General features: G+C 31.2%; 2 protein-coding genes and 1 non-coding gene across 7 annotated transcripts in view; 1 reads left to right on the top strand and 2 right to left on the bottom strand.

Annotated features, from left to right (window-relative positions):
* The first annotated feature begins 451 nt into the window (after positions 1-451).
* RpL17 (ribosomal protein L17) lies at positions 452-3,246 on the top strand. 2 transcript variants are annotated; one of them, XM_018517526.1, is made up of 5 exons: positions 452-529; positions 797-883; positions 978-1,137; positions 2,661-2,831; positions 3,046-3,246. In XM_018517526.1, the coding sequence occupies exons 2-5, from the start codon at positions 803-805 to the stop codon at positions 3,189-3,191; spliced, it is 558 nt and encodes a 185-aa protein (XP_018373028.1). In that variant the 5' UTR covers positions 452-529; positions 797-802; the 3' UTR covers positions 3,192-3,246. The 2 variants fall into 2 exon arrangements, with proteins under 2 accessions (XP_018373028.1, XP_018373027.1); XM_018517525.1 differs by having other exon boundaries at positions 491-589.
* Positions 3,247-5,815: 2,569 nt separating this feature from the next.
* The window catches only part of LOC108767590 (synaptic vesicle glycoprotein 2B), a 34,870-nt gene continuing 14,915 nt past the window's right edge, over positions 5,816-25,770 (bottom strand). For all 4 annotated transcript variants that reach the window (XM_018517554.1, XM_018517552.1, XM_018517553.1 and 1 more), the window contains exons 2-10: positions 16,123-16,346; positions 15,204-15,263; positions 15,028-15,111; positions 9,000-9,324; positions 8,773-8,894; positions 8,016-8,254; positions 6,817-7,261; positions 6,179-6,466; positions 5,816-6,094 (exon numbers count right to left, since the gene is read on the bottom strand). In XM_018517554.1, the coding sequence (XP_018373056.1) occupies positions 6,039-6,094; positions 6,179-6,466; positions 6,817-7,261; positions 8,016-8,254; positions 8,773-8,894; positions 9,000-9,324; positions 15,028-15,111; positions 15,204-15,263; positions 16,123-16,159 (1,656 nt within the window). In that variant the 5' untranslated portion in view covers positions 16,160-16,346 and the 3' untranslated portion in view covers positions 5,816-6,038. The remainder of the gene's footprint in view (positions 6,095-6,178; positions 6,467-6,816; positions 7,262-8,015; positions 8,255-8,772; positions 8,895-8,999; positions 9,325-15,027; positions 15,112-15,203; positions 15,264-16,122; positions 16,347-25,770) is intronic.
* Positions 23,369-23,441, bottom strand: TRNAR-UCG (transfer RNA arginine (anticodon UCG)). The gene has a single exon. It is a non-coding gene; the product is annotated as a tRNA-Arg (tRNA).

Genomic DNA, 25,770 nt, shown 5'->3' with positions numbered 1-25,770 from the left:
GGTGCAAATTGGTGAAAGTACTTCTTTTAATCTTTCGAGCTGTCATGCTGTCACTCTTCAAAATTACCGCGGTGCAAATATTTAAATGGCGCATATAAGAGGTATGTTTTTTATTGTCGCACTTTCTGAACTAGTACACACAGTGCAATAAGTTGAAGTGAAACAAATATACGTTTGTTTCACTTTAACTTATTGCACTGGTTCAGAGTGCAGCAATAAAAAACAGACAGCGTTCCGTTTCTCGCATGATGCGCATAATGCGTCGTTTATCCTTGTTGCTCACCAAATGATAAACAAGGACAATGGATGCATCATACGCATCATGCGCGTTACGGAACGCATCTCTGATGTTCGCGCCATGTTTGCACAGAACCTTATATAAAAAATTCGTCTCGAGAACGAGCACACCTGGGTTTGGTTCCTTCCATCATGTCATCCCTATGATTTTCAGTTGGCGACATTGCATGCACAGAGGAAGTAGAATGCTAGTGAAATGACGACTTTTCCTTTAAAATTCTGGCGTTGAAAGGTATGTATGAGCCGGCTCATCGTGTTTGTTAAATCCGTTTGCATCCAGCTCATCGTCGAGGTATTCATTTTATGCGAGATAATTTCTCGAGTAACAGACTTGGTGCTACAACGTAGTCATAGAAAATGTTATGTCCATTCGCGAGAACCTCCACGAAATCGCGAGAAACACGCGACATGACGTGCACAAGTCGGACTGCTGCTGACCGTCACGTTTATGGTCGCGCAGAATCGGAGCGAGACATGATCGATCTGTCTGTGTTTTCAGGACGCAATGGGTCGGTACTCCCACGAGCCGGTCAATCAGACCAAGTCATGCAAAGCGCGTGGCTCTAATCTTCGTGTGCATTTCAAGGTAAATATCTCTTGAGAAAGTATAACCTCAAACGCCATGTTCCCTCCCAGAGATGTTTACGAACATGAGTACAATCATCTCTCGTATGCTACAGAATACCCATGAGACAGCGCGTGCTATCAAAAGCATGGCCCTGCGGAGGGCACAGAAGTACCTGAAAAATGTCGTCGAACACAAGGAATGCGTTCCTTTCCGTAGGTTCAATGGTGGCGTCGGCAGGTGTGCTCAAGCCAAACAGTTTGGCACTACGCAAGGTATGTCAGTGTCAGTGAACTACGTAAGAGCCATGTACTACATAAGGCATACAGAAAATTTTAAACAGTAAGATGTAAGCAGTAAGGAAATCAACATGTTGGATTTGTTACTACTTACATTATGTTCTTATGATCTCTATTATAAGTGGTCAATTTATTTATTGCTTATGTTTTATTACTTAAATTTTTGTGTATACCATGGCCCTAACATTCTGAAACACTCACCATTGTAAAAACAGTTGAGCCGACAAAAAACATGTAATAGGGGATTGTGCTCTTTGTTTCTTTAATAGCAAATGTGATTGGATGCACTTAGTGCACACTGATGCATATTAAAGTTGTTATACACAAATTTAGTATATTTACAAGACTTTATCTTTGTTATTGATGTTATAACTCTCTTACTTAAGTCAGTCGCGTTTATAGGTTTAGGTTTATTTTATTCCTACTGGGTTGGAAGAATAAAAGAATGTTAAGTCAATAAACAAAGTAAACTTTTAGGTTACATTTACACGGCCCGATTTATGCCAAAGTTATAATCGCAGTCATTTACATGTCCTTTTTATATCAATGTAATAATCCTGAGTCTGTTCATCAAATGACTTTAGAGTTATTACGTTGATGTAATAACTTCATTGTAAGATAGCGTTTATATGTAACATCGGTAGTTATAACACTCGATATTATAACTATGGCGTAAATTGAGCCATGTAAATGTAATCGCTGATATAAAGATGTATGAATATGAGCTATAAGGAGCTCCTTATAATTAATGCTCCTTATAGCTCATATTTATTTGTATAACCACTTTTGTCATTAATTAATAAAGATGTATGTATAATATAAAACGGATTAAATCATGAAATCCCCAATATATTTTATTGTATTGTTAAGTAAAATATGTATTCTATAATTCAAAATTTATATTTCACTTTTACATTCAAATTAAATTAGTGTACGATAACTTTAATATGCACCAGTGTACACTAGTGTGTCCAATCAAATTTGCTATAATATTAAGTTTGTGACACAATGCTTGTTTTTCTGTTACATTGCTTGAGTTTTAGTGAATTACTTCATTAAAGAGTTTTATAGAATTACATTACACGGAATGCAGAATTTCTAGTAATTTACTAGGTAATACAAAATTGAAAAAACAATCACATCAATTATTTTTCTCGGTTTGCTATTGTCGCGTAGATTCCCCTCTGCCTTGTAAGCATTCCAATAAATAATTTCTACGTATACTATTTCTAAAGTCTTATATCTATGATACTCGAAATTACTCTGAGATCCTGAATAAAAAAAAATTGATCAATTGCATTGATCAATTAGCCAAATTGTTTAAATGTGATTTGTTAATTCTTTCTCTATTCATGCTCTTCAAGCGATTTTTAGCATTGTGAACACAAGACTTAAAGTCACTTTATGGAAGCGTTGATAATCAAATAAAATTATTGTGAATTTAAATGTATGATCTAATTAGATTCATAACAGCTAATGTCTGACTACTTATTTCTTAGGTCGTTGGCCTAAAAAATCTGCGGAATTTCTGCTGCAACTTTTGAAAAATGCAGAGAGTAATGCAGATTATAAAGGACTCGACGTGGACCGCCTTGTAATCGAGCATATTCAGGTTAATCATGCGCCTTGCCTTCGTAGAAGAACGTACAGAGCTCATGGTCGCATAAATCGTAAGTATTTTTATAATTCTGCAACACACAAATATTAAACCTGTTTTTATTTTTACCTGAACTTGCAAGAGCATCGTTTATCTTTTCTTTTTTTTTCCAATATGGAAAAAAAAGGAAAGATGAACTATGCAACAAGTTTAGTGAAACAAACAGATCTGATTCTTTAAATATATATATGGACAACGATTATTGCTAAAATTTATGATTCTTATAGCTTATATGAGCTCGCCTTGTCATATTGAAGTAATATTGACAGAAAAAGAGGATGTTGTTGCGAAAGCCACAGAGGAGGAGCCATCGAAAAAGAAACTTAGTAAGAAAAAACTCGCTAGACAAAAGGAAAAGATGATGAGAGAATGATTTCATTACTTTATATGGATGTGTATTGTGAATATACCATGAAAAATGGAAATTATTTGATTTTTACTTTCACTTTCATGTCTTTACTTACGTCCTATCCTGAACACAATTGACATATACTGAAATGTCAAATGTATTTTGTCAAAATACCATTTATCATTTTTTTTTACTCATAACCTCCAACTTTTCAATCTTGTAAAATTGAACCATATATGGGATAAGAATCGAAATTAAATTCAAAATTTACAAATCAATTAAAATTTGCTCTTTACAACTAAACTATGGTGTAATTCATACTTAACTGACTACTCTTACTAAAAATGAAATATAATAGTTACAATGATGGTTATGAAAACAGCCATCTACATAAAAATTAATAATATAGTTATTTTATTGATCTGTTTTCATTTGTTGGTAATAATATTCATTATACAGTAGCAACAGTTTATAACTAAAAGAACAACGAATTCTCTATTGCCGAAATAAGGTAAAAATGTATTAAAAGAAATAGTGAAGAAACTCGAGATTCTAAGCGAAAATCTACATCTCGAATTGATCATCAAATTGTACGTATTTATAAGATAGACCTAAGTTATCAAATAAAACTAAAAATGAGTGCCTTCCTGTGAGTGCACGTACAATTCGATGAAGACTTTAAGAATATAATTTAAATGATAGATCTGCTACAAAAGTAGCACTATTATTTCACATTTAAATTTGAAGAATGTGAGATGCGCGCGCGCGCAAATTACAAGTTGCAAAGGATCATGTGAAATAAAGCGATAAAAAAATTAAAAAGTGGAGAAGTGTTTTTTAATCGAACGAAACTAAAATAAATCTGATGGAATTTAATGGAAAACACTATGTGAGAAAACGATCAAATCATAAATTGCTACCAAAAAAGTTTCAATTTTTTAATTTTTTTAACTCTATTTCACAGTCTTTTGCAAATTATAATTTGCATCTCACATTCTTCAAATTTAAATGTAAAACTTTCCTAGCAGATCTACCATTTAAATTACATTCTTAAAATCTTCGTCGAATTGTACAAGCTTACAGGAAAGTTTAGAAACACGTACAATTTCACGCAGATTTACAACAACGAGTTTCTTCATTATTTTTGAGTCTTAATGTATTTTCCACTATTTTTTTAGCAACCAATAATTTTTAAATTTCTTATTGCGATTTCTTTTTATTGCATAAAATTAAAATTTTTATTTTCTCATTAGCTCTACAGTGAATATTTCGCTCTATTTCCATTGCAATTTTAAATAACTGACTAAATTTTATTATAAATTTACTATATTTAATCTACGAAATCACATTAATATTTAACATAACAAACTTTTTTTATGTTAATAAACTTACATTAATAATTTAGATTTATTATTATGACCAGACTACTTATAGTATAGGTCATTTCAGGATTCTCACAATACAACATGGACCTTATTTCGGCAATAATTCATTACGTTTTTTATTTGATACGAATTATTGTTGATGTACAATAAATGATATCACAGGCAAATGAAAACAGACGAGTAAGATAACTGTTTTATTAATTTTTATATAGGTTGTTCTATTTTCATGATTACCACTGTACATATTCGACTTTAAGTGAAAGCGAGAAAAGTTTTACTGCAGTCTAATGTAGCGATAAAGAACAGGCTTTTATATACATGCGTCATTCCTATTAGATGCATCATATATTTTGTATACTGTTTGGATTTAATCTCGATTTTTCTAAACCTAATATTTTATGTGTCGTATGACAAGCTTTTCAAGCCTGTTCGTTGGCTGCACGATAAAAGGATCCGAGATCTTCTCTGTCCTGCATCTGTCTAAGTTCTCAGTCTCTTGTTAAAGACGTGGTGACCTCTTCTGCACATATCCACTGATATATGGAACCTACAATTTCAACGCCAGTTCCGAATGATCTACAAAAATTTGGTTCTATTAATATGAGATTAATTTGAATCTTGGTTTAATTTACCTTTTATCTCTTTCTAATTCTAAGAATTAAAATTCTGAGAATTAGAAAAATAATCAGTAAGTACTGAGATTAAAATTAATCTTACATTGATGAAACCGGGTCTGGAAAAGGTTGTCATGGCACAGATACTATTTTCGATTTGCCATTACCTTCCGAGAAGTGACATCAGATAAAATCTGATATATGTGTGTTCTGGATGGATTTGAATCCGGATCTTTAGTATAGAGAACATAACTCTACACTACGATCATCACTTCTTAATACAGAAAATTGGGAAAGAATATTAAAAGCGTTAAGGAATATGTTACTTTCTTTTAATTTTTTTACATCAATATGTCAAGTTATGTCCAATATGTGACATAATGCGATAACAAATTTATTTATTGTTAGTCTCAATCTTCAATCGATAGAGAATATGTTATATAGGAAAATATATTTATTATATATCGTAATTAGTTCAAGGATTTACGGTACTTTTAAACACTATGATTAATGTCAGTACATGTATAAAATTCGACTAAGGCATCTATTTGTGTATCATGTATCAAACTAGATGTTCGTTTTCTAGTTTCGTCGCTTCCGTTAAACTTTCGCTACAACGTTCTGCTTAAACAATGTTCTATATTTACTCTTTTACCTATTATAATAAGGATTATATTATAAACAGCAGAAATTCTAATTTCCTACTTGACGAAATGAGAATATTTTTCGAACTTTAAATTTCTCTCTACAACGCTACTTTTGCAATCGTCTCGTTTACTCCGGATTCCATAAAATTCAACGGCATTTATGTACTGGATAAAAGATAAATGATCGATCAACTGCTGCCCGATTAGGATGGATTTTTGCTGAGGTCAGGAAAGTGGTTCACGCGTTGTGTTAGGTAGGAATAAACACAGCAAACCTCCTCCTGCAAAATGAATTATATGAAGTGGAAAGTTAAAAATAAAAATTGAACAAAAAATTGAGAAATAAAAAGATATTAGAAGCATACCAATTAGAAGAGCCGCTACTATGAAGGTCGGTGCTGGACAATACATGTCCAAGAGTTGGGCTATAACGATATTACCAATTATCCCGCCGAGACGGGCAGCGACCATAGAGATGGCGATCCCAGTGGCACGCAGTTGCGTCGGAAATACCTCGGTAATGAGACAATCCAATGCTGCATTACCACAACTTATCGCACCGCTGAAGATGGCCGACACGGCCAAATTCTGATATTTGTTGTACACAAAGTATAAGCCCATCGAGCATAGTCCTGATGAAAATGTGCTGAACACTACGGGGAAGTATGCATAAGATATTTTTAGAATACTCTGGTGGAAATAAATCGCTGAAATCTATGTCAATTGACCCATTTCAATATGAATTATACTCTCTGAAATGGGCCAATTGACATAAATTTCAGCGATTTATTTATCTACAAGGGTAACTATTAAAAAAGCTATAAGATGCCACATTCTGATAATCTTAGATCTGTTCTTTGCAGCTGATTATCTTGCACGATTCATCTTTCCTCTTTTTCTCTCTACAAGAAAAAAGGGGAAAAGGTGAAAGAAGAATGGTGTAAGAAATTCAGCTAAAAAAACGAGGTCTCTTATTGCTTTTGATTTTCATAAAAATAAGCACCTAGAAAGAATTTACGTCCAAGGCGATCCATTCCCAAAACAGCGATGATATTGGCAGGTATGGCGGACGCCACTGTGATGAGGGATTCCATAAAGACAGAAGCTCCGATTTTATCGGAGCAAACGTTCTCGACGCTATGCGAACCCTTGTTAACGACATAATCGGTAACTTGGCAAATCGAGGCCACTTCGCCTGGTTGATCGCGATGGAACTCGTCGAAACGATTAAACAGCTCAGGGAACCACATCATCAGACCGTAGTAACCGATATGGAAGGTGAAATTAATAACGATCGATATTATTGTAAAGCGAAGTATAGGTGTTACGAATAACTGTCTACTATTCTCCACGATGTCACCCAGCATAGTCTTACACTTGCTCTTTTCTTCAACTTCATCTTTCACCGGGTTTGAGTCTGGATAGTTATCGAGAATCAATTCTTTTACCTATATGATAAATTAAAGATATTTTTGAATTAATTTAAAGACCGAACCTTACTACATAAAATGACGTCATATTAACAGCATTAGCTGACAGCAAAATAAATTAATTCAAAATAATTGTTAATTCAGTGAAACAATTAACAGTATTAATAAAATAAATACGTCATGATTTTGTTTTAGTAAAATGTTATTTGTTTCATCCTTATTTGTTTAATCCTATTTTCACATAACAAACGTAACTATATTTTTTATTGTTGGTATGTTGATTGTAGCAACTAAGTCCGTATTTATTGGCCTTTACTTATGACAACTTTAAGTAGCAACTTTCTGGGAATTTTGAAATCATCAAAATTCGGGTTATTGTTACATCGTTATGTTGCCATAATAATTTATTGGATCACATAATGCTGTCATATATTGCCAACAACGCGAGATAATTTTGATGCTGCTATCTTACCGAGATAACCGTAAAACAACTAGTAATACGTATATACATTTTGCGTATTTCTTCAATGTCAGTGTATGTGAAATCGTTGAAGACAAATATATGACAAGTTGCCAACATCACAAGCCATCACAGATTTGTATGATTTTGTTTAGACACGCTTTGTTATCTGGTTATTGAGTAAGTAAGATTATTAAATAAACAAAAATAGACTACTGTTGGCTGATACTGTTGAGTAATACAACGTACATTTTTTCCATGTATTTACATGTATAATGCCAGTTACGATTAAATTGTTTAAAATCTAATTACCGTGTAGGAATCGCTTGGTTTGCCGGTGTTAATAACATATATCTTGCGAAAAATTTCAAGTGCCTCTTCATATTTTCCGGAAGATAAGAGGTATTTGGGAGATTCGGGGAGTAGCAGAAGTAACCCCGTTACAACAAACGATGGAATAGCGCAGATTAATAAAAAAATTCGCCAAGAATTGTATGTGAACGTTGTGCTCGTAAAACCCATCTCCCTAGGGATGATCAACCATGCCAAGCCTGTGGATGAAAAGTCAAAATTGTTGTATATATAAATGTACAAAGAGAGAACGCTTATCAACAAAATTACTAAAACTTTTAATAAGTTAAACTAGACCACTATGAATGAATCAAATAAGTGAAAAAGAGTCAAATACAGTCGAAGCTAAATTTTGCCTAATAATATTTGTACATAAATTTTAAATACATGTTCTATTATAGTTATATAAACTGCGCGTCGCGCGCGCGATTATTGTGGAACTCAAAACGCAATCACATAAACCGGAACTAAAATTACAAATTAAAATAATCAATTTAATAATGATACTAATATCATCTTTATTAAATTGATGATTTATTTTGTACTATTTTAGCTTCAGTTTATGATTGTATTTTAAGTCCCACAGAAATCGGCGCGCAATCTATATATAACTAAAAGTTTTATTTAAAATTTATATAGAAATATTATAATAGACACTTAGTTCCAGCTTGGATTGTATTTGATTTCTTTACTTATTCGTTTATAACTTTTATCTTACCGGCTACGAAAAGATTCCCCAACGTCCAGAATGCTGCCATGAATGACAGCATGGAACCGCGTTTGGACTTCGGCTGAAATTCAGCGAAGTACGACCAGATGACCGGTCCGCTACCTCCTAGCCTGGAACGTCACTAAATTATTCAACTTTTTCGTTGCTGAGTGAGCACACGTAGCGCGGCTGTATCACAGTTGATAACAATTATACTATTTATTTTGGATACTTACGCTGCGCCGTTCAAGAAACGGAACAACATAAAGAGCTCGTATGTCTGACTGAAGCTAGAAGCAACAATGCATAGAGCGTTCATGAACGAGATAGCGATCAGGACCTTCCGACGACCGAGAGCATCCGCTATGGAACCCCAAGCGTACGCCCCAGCCATCATTCCAATAAAGATGATCGAGTTGAGCCATCCTTTTGCTTGAGTGTCGAGCTTCAGATCACATTGCGCACTCGGCAAGATGAAGGACATAGAGATCACGTCCATCTCCTCGCTGGTACTGACAAAGCCGCACACCGCGAGTAGGAAGTAATGAAACTTGCCATATTCTGTGAAAATGATGAAATAATGATAAATCCAATAAATACTATTTAATAATATTATAATAACATAAATCAAAATCAATGTTATAATTTTAACAGTGTAGCTATTATATAACATATGTGCAGAGTAGAATAGTAATTAGTTAATGAGTTAAAAGTTAAATAAGAAGTTAAAAGATTAATAATATTTAATTACTTTTAAACACACACATACACACACACACACACACACACACACACACTTTAATTCATTAACTTTTTTCTTTTTAAGTAAAAAATTTTTTATCTCTATACGCCAATATTTTTTGTATAAAATCTTAAACATTAGAGAATTATTTAATCCGAATTCACACATTCCGGCTGAGGTAATATTTTTTGCAATAAGTTCTTTGCAGGTTTTAAAATGCTAGTAGCATTAAATCATAATTGAGAAAATTTGGGGGAATATTACAATAATATTTCAGATTGATATATATATATATATATATTGTGTTGAAAGATTGGAAGTAATCGGCACGCAGTCATTTCTGAGAAATTAATAAATTTATTTAAAATACATCTACAGGATGTTCCGTAATTTTTGGCCAAGCGCTTTTGTGTAAATAGAGCAGACTAAACTGAGTTAAAAAGTCCTCTACTATTTTGCAATTTTCGCAATAGTTAACAAGATATTAATTACTAAAAATCAGTGAATATCGATTTTCAATTAATTTTTTACTCAAATTTTTTACCAACTTTACAGAAAAACAGCAAGAGACAAAAATTGCTTATTTTCTTCTCATAAAATTCTGAGAATTTTTTCAGAATTTAATACCGTATTTTCTCATATTAGTAAAAATAGTCATTAAAAATAGTATGTTAATAAGAAAATGCTGTATTAAAAAGTTGATTAAAAATTTTTTTTAATTTTTAGAGCTCTATGAGAAGAAAATAAACAATTTTTGTTTCTTTTTTACTGTTTTTCTATGAAGTTGATAGCATTTGAGTAAAAAATTATGGAAGACCAATATTCGGCAATTTTTAGTAATTAATATCTCGTTAACCATTACGAAAATTGCAAAATGGTAGAGAACTTTTTGACTCACTTTAGTCCGCTCTATCTACACAAAAGCACTTGGCAAAAAATTGCATATGTATTAGAGTCTAACTGTAACTTTGATCGTAAGTGACGCTTCTTCGTATTTATTAGAGAATTAGTTTAGATAAAGCTCAATGATTGTGTGGTGCGAGTACTCAGTACTCAAAGATGAATGTGGGAAATTAACGAACTTTTGCATTTAGTTATCTATTACGTCATTGTATTATCCTTATTTTACGTAATAAGCGATAAAGAAAAAATGACGCAATAGCGCTGTTTTTCGAACCTTAGTTGGATACAAAGTCATACTTATTAGTAAAAAAACTATTCTTTGTACTTCATAAAATTAACAAATAAAATATTAAATTTATCTAATGATCTATTTTACATTGTTCTGCTATTTAAAATAATCTGATTTTAAGATAAATTAGGACATTTAATATCTAAATATTAGAGGAGAAGATGCTATTATGGCATCCCAGTCACATTTTACACAATAACTTTATTAATAATCAATATTTATGTTTAAAACTTAACAATTATATTCGTTAAAATATTGTTGAATCGATTCTGGGCTCAAAGTTACGAAATATTTATTACTTAGGATATTATTAATAAAAATGTGGCGATATTGCATAATGACTTGAAGAAAAAAATGGGTGATAATATGGCCTTCCATAAAAATAGCCTTAAAATATTAGTTTTATTTAGAAAACAGTATTTGGTTATAAAATTAACAAAAAAATAAAAACATTTTAAAATATATACAAATAAATGTATATACATCCACTTCTGCATATAAGCTGCTTAGTATTAAACATCTCAGTACTAAAAATAGTACACGTAATATAAACTATAGATTAACAATAAAGCTACAATCGATTATCAAATAATTATTTTGATATAAAAATCTCAAAAAAGAGGTCGTGAGTAATCAATACTCACAGAGGGCCACATTAGCAAATGCCATGTTAAAATTTGCATAACTCAAAAAATATACAGTCAAATAAAATGTTAAATAACACACTCAAAAATACATACTATATTTATGTGATAATACGCACAAGTTTAAGAAAAATGAAAAAATAGGTATAATTAAATGCTAAAATAGACCTCAGAAACGTTTCGAAATACTTGAAAGTAAAAATGCGTTATAATAAGTGCTGGCTATTGAGTATTGGTATATTAGTGTCATGATGTAACGGCGAGCTACTGAAGAAATAAGTCCATAAATAATTATTAGGATTATTTATGGAATTATATAATAGCGGAGATATTAAGGGAGGCCACAATATATACACTGGCCACAATACTAACTTCTCCTCTATTTAATTGATTTAATATTAAATACTCAAGGGATTAAAATAGATAGAAATAGATTCGTATAGTCATTGCCGAATCCAAACTTTTGATTTTTCAGATACTGGGAAACTTTGTATACATATAAACTACGTAAATAGATGAATTTAGAAAATATCAGTTGCGATCCAAAAACGGTTTTAATATATGGATGCAATAAACTTACTTTAAATTAAGATTTTCCTACAATGCATGTTTTTATGTTTGTAATAACAGTTTATAGCTAAACTGCTAAAGAATTTAATAGTATAATAAAAGTACTCGAGATTCAAGATTGTACTATTCATATACGGGGTGTATCATTTTAATTGGCGCACTAAAATATCTCTTGAACACTGCATTTTAGAGAAAAATGTTTCAGACAAAAGTTATATGGTTTGGAGGGAGACATAAGATGGTGCTATTGATTTGACCTTGGAAAGCTGTTTGAAGGTCATGTAAAGGTCATTATCAATTTCTTAAATGGAATCCTATATATTTCATTGCACATTCTCATAGCTTGCCTCGAGAACTTTCCAAAATACTATAATAAAATATTTCTTTATTAAATACTTTGCGAGTTATAAGGCTTGAAGATTACAGCACTGCATTAGCGTTACCCAAGGTGTCCGACCGACGGCTAAAATCTCTTAAATGTTATCCAGGATCACAACCTGGATAATATTTGTCAAGATCAAGGCTATTGGAGGTCGTACCTTTTATTTTCATTTTTATGTATCATAGAAATAAATTTTTAGTACAAAAATGAAAATAAAAAGAACAACCTCCAATGACTTTGATCTCGACAAATGTTATCCAGGTCATGATCCTGAACAACATTTAAGAAGTTTTAGCTGTCGGTCGGACACCTTGGGTAATGCTAATGCCAGCGGTACTGTAAATTGCAAGCTTTATAACTCGAAAAGTACTTAATGAAAATGAACTTAATTATAGTGCTTTGGAAGCTCTCGAGATAATCTATAAGAATATGTAACGAAAAGTGAAGAGTTCCATTAAAAAATTCAAAGTGACCTTGCCCTCATCTTGACGACACCCAAGGTCAAACCAATGATACCATCTTATGTCTCCCTTAAAGCCATAAAATTTTTGTCTGAAACATTTTTCTCTAAAATGCGCTGTTCAAGAGATATTTTAGTGTGTCAATTAAAATGATACACCCTGTATATGCACGATGCTGTTTTTGTAATAAGTGTGAAATGCAAAGTTTTATTTCAATGTACAAAGGAAATAGAATATTCTCCTGAGTTGTATATGAAGTTGACAGAAGACATGCACAACAGCCGGGCACAACAGCCGGGCACTCGCGGACACTCGTGGGCGCTCGTGCCCAACTTCAGTATTTTGCCGATCTCTGCTTTAACTGAATTAGTTTTTTATTCGTGCAACTTTTAACGTAACTAAATTAATTTTACAAGCCATTAACTTTAACTTAATTTAGTTTTAAAAAAACATTAACTTACCCTGCGTATGTGTTATATTACATTTAAGGTCCTGAGTCAGTAAATAGTCGTAAAAGGCACGTAAAGTAAAAATAGGCTACACATGCGCATTAAGTAAATGCTAGTAAACACACTTCATGTGCCTTTTACGACTATCTACTGATTGTTACCTGGGATAAGGATAGTTTCGGCCCATTTTTACAAGTGTTTTAAAGCGATCTCATTATTTTGTTTTACCCAAATTCTCTTTATTTACAAATGGCATGCAAGAAACTTCCAACATTTCTCGCTTATAACATCACGATCCAATATGATCGCAATGACTACTCAGGAGTCTTAAGCTGCTTTCATGTTAGGAGACACAGTCGACAAACGTCTATCTTTCTTCAATGAATAACAAAGATAGAACGATACTTGTCGACTGTGTTTCCTAAAAGGAAAGCAGTTTTACATTGTTTAGTGTAATTATAACATTGCTGATATTATATTACTTATCAATAAAATATATATAAAAAAAGCCAATCAGAACCAAAACCAGCTGTTCAGGTGCACATCAATGTCTTTATTCTCGTGTGAATAACAATAACGAACTCAAACGTTTCAACTCTTCTTTTTGAGTCCTTATTAATATGAAATCTAATTTTAAATAAATCTATTAAAAAATGTAATTAAAGTCGGTGCAATTATCCATTTAAGGTGGTGAAGCATGACAAACTCGCCCGTTCTTTCCTATCAAAATGCCAATTTAGCTATATAAAAAATAGCCAAATGAATATCATGAATACAAAATGTTACAATGATATTATAAAAACTTACACAAATAAAAACGGTGTCATGTACATTATAATTATCATAAATATTAAAATTTTTTAACAATGATATTATAAAAACTTACATAAAATAAAAATGGTGTCGTATACATTGTGTCAATAGTCAAAGCCACCTCGCTCACCAAATTGTCAGATTTTCTATTTAGTCATTCATAAGAAAAACGGAAAATTAACAAAGAGAATAATTAAAATCATTTGTCTGAATTTAAATTTTATTAGACTTACACATAATCATTTTCACACGACTCGACGTAAAGTTCTTGTGGTGCCAGCGGTCAGAGTTGAAATGAGAGTCAAAATAATAAAGACAAATAGTTTTTCTTATAAATGACTAAATAGAAAATCTGACAATTTGGTGAGCGAGGTGACTTTGACTATTGACACAATGTATACGACACCGTTTTTATTTTATGTAAGTTTTTATAATATTATTGTAAACATTTTGTATTCATGATATTCATTTGGCTATTTTTTATATAGCTAAATTGGCATTTGGATAGGAAAAAACGTGCGAGTTTGTCATGCTTCACTACCTTAAATGGATAATTGCACCGACTTTAATTACATTTTTGAATAGGTTTATTTAGAATTAGATTTCATATTAATAAGGACCCAAAAAGAAGGGTTGAAACGTTTATGAGAGTTCGTTATTGTTATTTACACGAGAATAAAGACATTTATGTGCACCTGAACAGCTGGTTTTGGCTCTGATTGGTTTTTTTAATATATATTTTATTAATTGATTCGTTCGAGTCTCTTTTCATTGGTTTGTATATTACTTATATATTAGTTGATATTCATTGGCTACTAATTAACAGTAATATTACATTAATATTATAATTTTCCCCACTTAACAGTATGAATGTAACATGTTGTACGTAACAGTTATATCGCCACGTACAACGTTGAATAGAAAGTTATAACATTAATTGATATTATATGTTAGCTAGTTTTTTCTAGGAAGCTTCTATAAGAAATGCTTCAATGAACGTAATAAACTCACCGCTTAGTTCGATAGCCTTCTCGAAATCAGCTTGAACATAGGATCCCTTCTCTGGATCGAGTGTTTTGCCTTTTAATCCGATACCTGATAATAGAATAGACACAATTAGTGATAAATCGTAGATTCAATATGATGCACAAAGTGAATGCCGACTTTTACTTTGACTTTATACTTACAGGCAAGTTCGAGTTCCTTAGAACCGCAACCGTTTAGTCGCTCGTCTTTTACATCACACTCTGCAATGTGAAATTGATATCGTTAAGAAGCTGCCTCTATAACTATCAGATGGAAATCTAGTGCCTATTTCTATCATTTAACTTCAATCTCAATTTAATTTCCGATACAGCACAGAAGCTTACAGCAACATTGCTGCAATGTTACTACAATATGCTAGAATGTTACAATGTTACTGCAATATTGCTGAAATGATATGTGTTTCATTCCTGATTTTTTTTCTATTTCTTAAAATTAGAAAAAGATTAAAAGTAAACTAAACCGGAATTAAAATTAATTGGGTCGAAACAAAAGTTCGGAGCACTACAAATTTCAAAAATTAAGTAGTTATAACTTCATCAAACATAAACTAAACTTAAATTTAAAAAATGAGTTTTAAAGTTTATATAAAATCTGTATTTTCGAAAAGTCATTATATTTTTTTAGTTTCTATGAGTTTTTGATAATGTTTATATATGTATAGAAAACTACAACTGAGTAAAACGGGAAATTTTTTTCTCACTTTTTGGGCTTGTCATGTGCCTAAATAAAGCCTGCGAAAATTTTCAACTTTCTAGCGTGAAAACTTAAAATTTTCCCTACAAAATCGATTTTTTAAATCTTCCTAAATTTTTTTATTATCGCAGATTAAATAAAAGAAGATTTTGACTTCAATTGCTTGTAACTTTGATAAAAATCATCATATCGCGTAATTTAAAAACAGATTCAAAAAGCTGAAATTTTGCTCTGTCGAGTATAATTGCGAATTTCTTTTAAACATGTAAACATGATACAAATGAAGCAATGCTACAAACATTTATTCCGACCTAATACATTGAAATACATAGAAATAGATACAGGAGATTTTAAAGCTGCACGTACTAATATTGCGCTTTGTGTCGGGTTCACCTTCTACCATTCTACGATGTCGGCGCGTGTGGGTGAAGCCGTTTGGTTAAAAGAATCAGATATCGAGTGTTTGCGTTCGACAGGAAGTTTTGTCGAATGTCAGGCCGGCGTGGTCGAACAGAGGCTGAAGTCTTTCTGCTGAATCTGCTCTGATCTGCTGCTCGTCGGCGGGGCTGGGCTTCGCGCTCGCTCGTGAACTGAAATAGATCGAATGACCATTAAAATTTTTCAGCTCGCAAGTTTGTTGAATAAAACGCAAAAGAATAATTTTGTCCTATTCACACGCGTACTGATGCTAATTAAAAAAAAATCTTACTTTTATTGGCTCCCGTCGCTACTTTGTACAATGATTTATTCGTAACGGAGACGCAGACAAAATTATACGAATTCATCTAACAACGTTGAGTGTCTGTGATGCAATATTCGTAAAGTACTAGTCGTTAGTTCGACACACCAATGAGTCGACATTCCTGTGTCTGAGCCCGTAATTTTGCGACGAAACGATATCGCGTGTTGTCGTTAACGCGAATTCCCGGAGCGAGATTAGCCTCGAAGATAATTGGATTAATCGGGAAAATAAGACCTCAGTAAATCCGAACGATGACCTAGAGTAGATATCTAGGAATGCAGATCGTCCCGGGATCAGCGGCTGTCTCTTAATCCCACAGCCTCCTTCTTAATAGTAATATTATCACATAAATCAGTCCCGGTATAAGCTGCGCATTTAATTTAAGTAACGCAATTTTTCCGCTAAATGCATCATCGTCACATCTCGAATTGCGTATACTGGAAACGATGAGTAAGCAGCGTTATTTTGCAATATATCTAAATCATTTGCATTGCATTTCTTGCTCTTTGCTGATCGTGTGATATGTTATTACGGAAAATATTACATATTCGAAGGCGATACATCGTCTTTGGAGCTGTACTTTGAGTGTCCTTGATGCGCTCAGGAAAAAAAACATCGAACGCGTTTTAAATCCGCGATCCGGTGTGTTTCGCGATCGTTTGAATTATTACTAGTTCCCACAATTCTATTATAAGCAAACGTTGCAAGCGATCGTACGTAACATCTCTCGCGCACTAATCTTTGCTCGGTACACATCATCAACTACTGTTGGTGATCACTAGTCATTAGCTATCGATGAAATGATGGTAGCGAATTAGATGTTTTAAATCTTAAACGAATCACCATTATCACTGGAGAAATAGTAAAGAATAAAGTCGTAAAGAACATTCCGAGGTAATAACATTAAAATGTTTACGATGAAATCAATTATACGAGTAACAAAATGAAACGAATCATTTTATTCGAAGGATAGAAAATATACTAAAAAATATGAATAAATATGGATTTAATGCCATGCAATGTTTATAGATTTTCACTTTTTGGTGTTGATATAAATACCAACATAGTGCATTGATATAAATCATTATTGATTTTAAATCCATACCATGTACCTACCTAGCTAACGCTAATCATTGAAACGATCAATTTGTATTCCCAACGTATCGAATATTCCAGAACAGTAAAAGAATTTTCACAGAATGTTTTAATGAAATGTTCAGAATGGTATAGAAACACTTATTGTTTATATATATCACGAAAATCACTCATTCACGAGCAGTACGCACCTCTGCCGACAGAGGGCCTTTACAGAGATACATTAACTCGTAAGTTACTTGCGAAAAAGTATAAAGAGCGCAACGTTTTGTTCATAAAGTGAGCCTTCTAAGTTGAGCTTTAAGATGAATAAATTTTTGAACAACAATACATAAAATATGTTTTTAACAATACAATTTTGTTAAAAATTTATTCAGGGACCATCGGATCTAGAATATCCGGGAAAATTATGATTTTGTGAAATATACATATATCGAATATTTTTCGAATATGTAGATATAAACGATGTATAAATGGAATATTTAACGATATTTGAATGTTAGTTTTATATTCTGCAAATATTTCGGAATATTCCGAAATATGCTTAGAATGTTATTTTGGGATTTTAGGAACATTTTGTGAATATTTCAGGAATATTTAGCGTTAGTTAGGTGCTGACATTAATTAGAGTTGGTATTAGATATTTCGGCGCCCGAGGCAAAAGAAAAAAGTGCGCTCCTTCAGTAACAAAAAGAAAAAATAGAATAGAGACTAACATTAACTAGTGATGTTTAATATTAATTTAATATTAATATTAATTTAATAGAAACATAATCACATGTAAAGAGATAACAAGAAATAGAAATAAAATTTTGTTTCTCACATATGCAATCAGTGATTCGTCAAGGCTCCAACGGTAGTATAGGGGAGACCGGGGCCGATTGTCACAGTTTTTGATTATTGATTTTTAGAAAAAAGTGGATGCCTGATTTTGAAATATTATATACGTTACAATATACCTACATCCTTTAGGTATTAAAAAAAATATTACTCGTGAATTCATCATATCATAAAAATAAGTTATTTAATTTTAAATGATGCGCTGCGAAAATATGACAATTAATCCCGTGTTCTGGGTTGATTGTCACACGTTCTAGGATTGGCAGTAGCATATTTGTTATGGACAACACATATAAAAAACACAATATTTATTTTAATATCAATTTTATATTTTGAGAAATAATAGTAATTATAGTATTAATACAAATAAAATAGTTATTTTAATCATAAAATACGTAATTTGTTTTTGTACCATAGTTTCTATATGAAAAATGAAAAAATATATATCTATATGAAATATAATATATTTGTAAGTATATTCTCTGAAAATGTGTCCTTTAAAGATATTAAAAAAAATTAATTGTCACTTAACCTCGTCTCATTTTGATCAATCTACCCCACATAGCCATTTTTAATAAAAGAGATTGTATTCACAAATTTAGTCAGAATAATGATTACTTAATTGTAGCAAAGATCTTCTAAGATATGTCATTTTCTATGAATACAGGGATATTACAATTAATAATGCCAAAGACTTGTCAGACAATAAAATAGGTGATTATAAAAATTTATCAATGTGTGTATCAATGTATAAAAATTTACTCACCAACTTCATTTTCTCAAAAATCGCTATAAATAATATATACAATGCTTGTGGTTCAAATCATTTTACACAACAAATTAATATTATATCAGCTATCTACAGTCAAAAAAAGAGATTTTTCTGTCGTGTCTTGTTTGAGTTATAAGCATTTTGACAATCAACCCCGTACGACAACCAGCCCCGGTCTCCCCTAAGGTAGAAAGGATATAGAGTGGCGCCAATGCCTAATGCTGATTGGCTCCGCCATTTATAGATTAACTGTTGGTTAGAAAAAGACAATGTTAGAAAAAGAAGAGATTAGGACAAATATTTGCTGGAAATGGCGACTTCCGGTTAATTGGCGTCACTCTATATCCTTTCTACCTCTCTTTATACCCACTCTAATATAAGGTGGAACAGAGCGTCAGAAATCAGCTCAAAGTTGCATCTGATGCTAAGCAATGCTCTATTGTAAGCGCTAGTATAAGCTGAGGTCTCAAAAAATTCTAAAGTATTAAAAAATATTCTTTCAAAACTTTAAAATGTCTGCATGTAAATGTAACAAAAGACACTAACTTACTATCTTTCTGGCTTATTTAACTCGTGTAACTTCAAAAAGTAACAATTAAAATTCATTTCTGAAAAACCTATAATTCACATAAATCGCCCGACTTGCACAATGTCTGCGTTCAGCCAAAAAGCAGCTTTGCAACTGTTGTAAAATTTTTGAATATAATTGGTTTATACATTTAGATTCAGTGAGAAACTAAGAGCAAGACCAATCACATTAAAGAATTTTACAATAATTGCGAACCTGTTTTTTCTGCTGAACGCAGGAATGTTATTTTACATTTGTTTTATTAAATATTAGGCCATGATACCTATAATATTACTAGTAAAATAAACTTTTTTATTTCTTGCATTTTATTTAATTTACTAAAATATATTAAATGATATTTTTAAATTAGTTCTCTATAACCGCATTTTAATGTCATATTTATTTTTGCTCTTTCCTCAAACAATTTTTTTAATTTTTACAGATTTTCTATCATTTTTCTCGATTATTTAAAAAATTGGACGTAATTATAGAGCAAAACGGCTTACAAACTCAGATTCAGATCCAAAATCTATAAGAAACATCTTCTCTGACTTAAATCTATTTCCAAAAAAAAATTTTTATGGTTTTGGGATAATATTAATTCTAGTAAAAATTCATAGAAAATTTTCTTAGTATTTTTCATTTAAAATAATACTTTTTATATTTTGATAGTCAAAGAATTGTGAATTATATTTTATCAAAATTTATATCATAACATATATTTCATTTTTATTTAATATTTAATACATAACGCTCGATGGCGCAGGTTATTGTTAAAGGCATAGTCACCACGCGCGTGTTGGTATAGCGAATGAATTAAAATATGTAGAAGTTTATTTTGTTATTTTTGCGTTCCCTCAAATTTTTTACATTAGGCAAGTGCCTCGCCTACCACATTCTAGTCCCATCTCTGTACAATCATATTTTACTTCCCCCATCTACAATCGAGGTTTTTTGTCTAATTTTACCTAATTATTTTATTGTTTTAAACTTTCAAAAATATCAATAAATTTAGGATTACTTTTCAACATCTTTATTACATTACCAAATATTTTTCTCGGTTATTTTAAAATTGGACTCTGTCTTTCTTTATTTCGAGAAAAAAGAGAATTATCTCTAAAGTAATCGGAGAAATTTGAGAATAAAATTACATTTGAACCAAAAAAGATTCAAATTGGTCGTTACGACTGTCTTAGGCGCCGCTACACTGAAATTTGCTTGCGCGCCTCAGAGCAAAACTGCAAAAACAAATAAACGACAATTTAAAAAATTCCTACTTTTAGCGCTATCCAGAACTACGATAAAGGCATAACAAGATAATATTTTTGTTTTTTTATATATTTCATGCTTTTTACTTTTCACTTTTTTAATATTTATTTTATTTTTTTGTTCATTTTGTTATTACAGGCATATTAGTAGGAATATATTTCATATTTGATTTTGTAAAAATGTATTTTGTAATAATACATTTAGAAATAATACGTTTTGTAAAAATTCGAGATAATAAATTTGAAAAATATATTTTGTAACAAAAAATGAAAAAGATAATTTAGAAATTACATTTTCTAACCTTGGCTTTTGCGAATATTTCTATGATCCTGATTGTTAGCTAACTTATTTTCGATTAATAATAATAGTGCTAAATTGAATAACTTTCAGACACAGGTCTGCGTCATACTTTTCAGATAATTTTTTATTAATCTTAAATTTGAAAATAAAGCCCTAAATTATGCAAATCAATTTTTTATTTGTAAAAAGTGTATTTATGAAAAGAAGAAATATGTACGAATGCTTAATTTATGTATTTTTAATTTAATACGGATTTATTTGTCGTTGAGGTTTAGTACATAAAAATTCATGAAGATATACAAATAAGTATACTTTAGAAGATGAGAGTACACATTAACACATGTAACCATTGAAAGAGAAAATAAATTTTTATAGGAATAAATATTTAGTTGGATAAAAAATGCATAGCAGATTAGGCACAGATTAAAATAGCTGCACCTAATGTATAGATGAAATAATATTATACATTATGTGCACTATCCGCCATTTTGACGTAAAATGCTTCAAAGATTATAATTATAATCTTAAAGTTTTTTGATAAATTAGATTGCCATTTTCTCTATATTGATATTTTCAAGAGTTCCTTTTTTCTGTTTTCATTTTTCTCTTAATTCATTGTTATTTAGGTTTAATTCTGACATTTAGATTCTCAATGTAGGGGAGCTCACCATGATAGGATAACTGTTATTCATAATTTGTATATGTTGGTTTGTGTTGTCTGAAGAGGACTTAAAAGTGAGCCGAAACATGTAAGCGCGTTTAGTGGAAGAAAGAAGTTTTACGCTTTATGAGTGTATTATTTGCGCAACGTTTTCTGCGTCTAACTCCTATTGCCCTTATTCTTTCCAATTTCTTTTAATTGAATTATAATCTTAATATATATAATTATAATCTTAAAGTTTTTTTTGATAAATTATAATTATAATCTTAAAGTTTTTTGATAAATTAAATTTCCATTTTCTCTATATCGATATTTTCAAGAGTTCCTTTTTTCTTTCTTCATTTTTCTCTTTGTTTCATTGTTATTTAGGTTTAATTCTGACATTTAGATTCTCGATGTAGGGGAGTTCACCATGATAGGATAACTGTTATTCACAGTTTGTATATGTTGGTTTGTGTTGTCTCTGAAGAGGGCTCAAAAGTGAGCCGAACATGTAAACGCGTTTAGTGGAATAAAGAAATTTTACGCTTTATGAGTGTATTATTTGCGCCTGACTTCTACTGCCCTTATTCTTTCCAATTTCTTTTAATTGAGTTTCAAATATGGCTGAAAATGGCTTTTTTGGCAGTTTTGAATTAAGATTTCTCAAAATCTTGACGTGATAGAGCAATTCTGCAGCCGGATTCGGATTCAGCGCGAAAAATTATGTAAGAAAACATAGTTAAATCCCGATCAACTTTCAACACTTCCAATTTTGCAGGCCTGTGTTATTTCGGTGAAAAAAGACGTACGGCGTTAAAAAAATATATTTTGAAGATAAAAGTTAGCACTTTAAGATGGCGTAAACGAAAGTAAAAAAAAAAATTTACTTCGCTAGCAAAAAAATCACAAATATGTCAAAAAACGTCAATTTTGACACCTTTAACCTCACTTTTCTCAAAAACCTGACGTAATAGAGCAATTCTGCAGCCGGATTCGGATTCAGCGCGAAAAATTACGTAAGAAAACATAGTTAAATCTCAATTAACAAAACCATGCAGGCCTGTGTTAATAGTGTTTGTTAAAAAATTTTGCGCCCCTCCAAATTTTGCCCTACGCTGGAGCGTATATTGTGTACTGCCTAGCAACGGTCCTGCAGATTGTAAACGGAGGTTAACACCAACACGGTGAGAAATATACAAACAACACTGCATAGTATTGATTTTTAGAGTACACGAGGACACAAAGAATCTGAATGCGCGCATCAGAAGGACGAAAAGAAAAAAATAACGATTTAATTATGTGGTATTTGCATTAATGGGATAAGATGAATCATCATACGGCAGTGATACGCAGGCCAAATATGTAAAAAAAAAAAGGAAACACTGACCGTGACAGGACTCGAACCTGCAATCTTCGGATCCGAAGTCCGACGCCTTATCCGTTAGGCTACACGGTCTTATTGAAGGGTTGTTTCTCAAGAGAAGTATTTCATAGCTTGGAATGTATTTTAACCCCCTGCTGTTATCGATCTACTTTGGATGTTCGACAAAAGTTAATATTCAAACTTTTAGAGCTTAAATACTTTTCCGTAATAAAAATTAACGAATATCTAAATATCAAATGCATAGAAATTTACTGATAGCGATGATTTTAATTAAATATTTTATTATATATATAAAGAGATTGATATTTATTAATATATCTTTGTCATTTTCACATATTTTTTCCTGTAAAAAGACTTAATATATTGCATATAAGTATACATACATATAATGTACCTCTTCAACGCTATTTAATATTTTTAATGACTGTAGAAGAATCGTATTTAATTGAAGAGTTTGTACGGTCGTTTATATCATCGATCCTGAAAAGAGAGATGTTTAACGATGTAATTGCGAAGGAGGCGTTTCACAGTTTAATGCCATTCTAGAAAACGACACGACATCCTGACTCGCCAATGAACGAACATCACGCGCGTCCCTTCGCGACGTTTCGTCGCGACACAGAATCATTTCCTCTGCGATTAAAGGCCTTGGCACATAGAAAAACTTAAGACGTAAGACGTAAAACAGTAACGAAATCAACATGTTGGATTCGCCATTGCTTACGTATGATCTTACGGTCTCTATTGTGATTGGTCGATTCGCTTACTGCTTAAGTCTTACGCCTTAAGTTTTTTTATGTGCTATGGCCTTAAGATTGGCTGTTTGCGAGCCTAGCCATTAAGTTCTCGCGCGTTCGGAGCTTCGGATAAAAAAAATTACTTAACTTTTTATAAAACAGCTAATACTCAGCAAACAGGACATTTCTAAGAAGTGTACGATAAATCACAAAGAAGCGGCGCAATTATCATAATTATTCGTCATAATATCATAATTATTATCGCGAAGTTGCGGTCAATATGTATTAATCAACATTTGATTGAAAAATAGAAACATAGATATCGTCAAACCGGATGTCCTAACGATGAATTTTCTAATCAATTCTCTATTTTTTTCTTAGCGGACATGTTGAGGAAAGTCATGAATTATTTATTTGCAACTTTTTAATTTTTCCATCGTATATCCTTATACCTAAGTTTTAAATTAAAATTTTATTAATAGAAGTTTAATTTATATCGTTTGCAATTCAAAATCAATTGTCGTTTTTGTTAAAGAAAATTGATTCTAAAAAAAAATTGTTATCAAGGAAAAAACATTGCAGTATTGAGTCATCTTATATCGATTGTAATTATAGATTGTAATCACAAATTGCAAATAATAACGAATTATATCAGAAATTGCTATCAGTTTTGAAATCTCGTTTATGAGCTATTAAACATAAGTAAAATGCATTTCTGTCAAACTTGGCTGATATCACTTAGTTATTGGCTTAATTTACTCTTAGATTATTATTATCGTAGCGATGTAAAAATTAAAATACAAAAAGGAAAATATTTAAATAGCTAATACCATTTTGTCCCGAATACATATTTTTTTACATAATATAATTCTTCTAATTATTCTATATGTAAAAGTGTCTAATTATTCTATATGTAAAGGTATCGAAAAATCTTAATAATTCACAACATATTTAATACTTTATGCACCAAAATAAAGTATAAAATAGTTCGAAAACTATTAATTTTTTATATCTCTACCTTAACTCTTATATGTAGAATAATTAGAGGAATTGTATTATATGTAAAAAAAAAAATTATATAATTACATCTAGCTAAATGACCGAAAAGATAGAAAGGTATTAATTACATCGACAAAGTCCTCTCAAGTGTTCAAGTAACATTAAATCGATATTTATATATGTTGTAAAAATAAAATGAAGTCATTACGAGATATGATTTATAAAGAAAAATCTTGATATAAAATTGTAAGTTATTAGAGTAAGATCTATAAGTTATTATTATTTAAAATTATTTTTCGATCCTTCATGGAAAAATAAAAATCAATAATAAACACGTTTCGTTTTCTATGCTTTTATTTATATTTGCTTTATATTATTTAGTTATATATTACATGTCTATTTTTGTTTATATACATCAAAATGATCCATTTTACTTAAAAACCTGAAATATTTTACTTATTTTTAATGGTACGAAAAAATGTTTCCGATAAAAATGAAATGGTTTTGAGGGGAACACGTATTTTGGTCACGTTGTTTTTTTTCTAGGTTTCAAGAGGGATACGCATTTTGATCATGTTTTTTTTTCTAGGTAGATGCGCAATATAAATATGAAAGTCACTTCCATTTTTTTAGATGTAATTATATAATATTTTTTTATATATATA

Source organism: Trachymyrmex cornetzi, unplaced genomic scaffold (genome assembly GCF_001594075.2).
Source record: "Trachymyrmex cornetzi isolate Tcor2-1 unplaced genomic scaffold, Tcor1.1 scaffold694, whole genome shotgun sequence".
Lineage (NCBI taxonomy): Eukaryota > Metazoa > Arthropoda > Insecta > Hymenoptera > Formicidae > Trachymyrmex > Trachymyrmex cornetzi.
This window is presented reverse-complemented; position numbering and strand designations above follow the sequence as displayed.

What these genes read in the sequence shown, in the direction of transcription:
- RpL17 (XM_018517525.1), top strand. Translation starts at nt 536, where the DNA reads ATGAGCCGGCTCATCGTGTTTGTTAAATCCGTTTGCATCCAGCTCATC. An exon ending in ATCTTCGTGTGCATTTCAAG is followed by an intron (nt 884 to 977) that starts GTAAATATCTCT and finishes CGTATGCTACAG; the next exon opens with AATACCCATGAGACAGCGCG. An exon ending in ACAGTTTGGCACTACGCAAG is followed by an intron (nt 1,138 to 2,660) that starts GTATGTCAGTGT and finishes CTTATTTCTTAG; the next exon opens with GTCGTTGGCCTAAAAAATCT.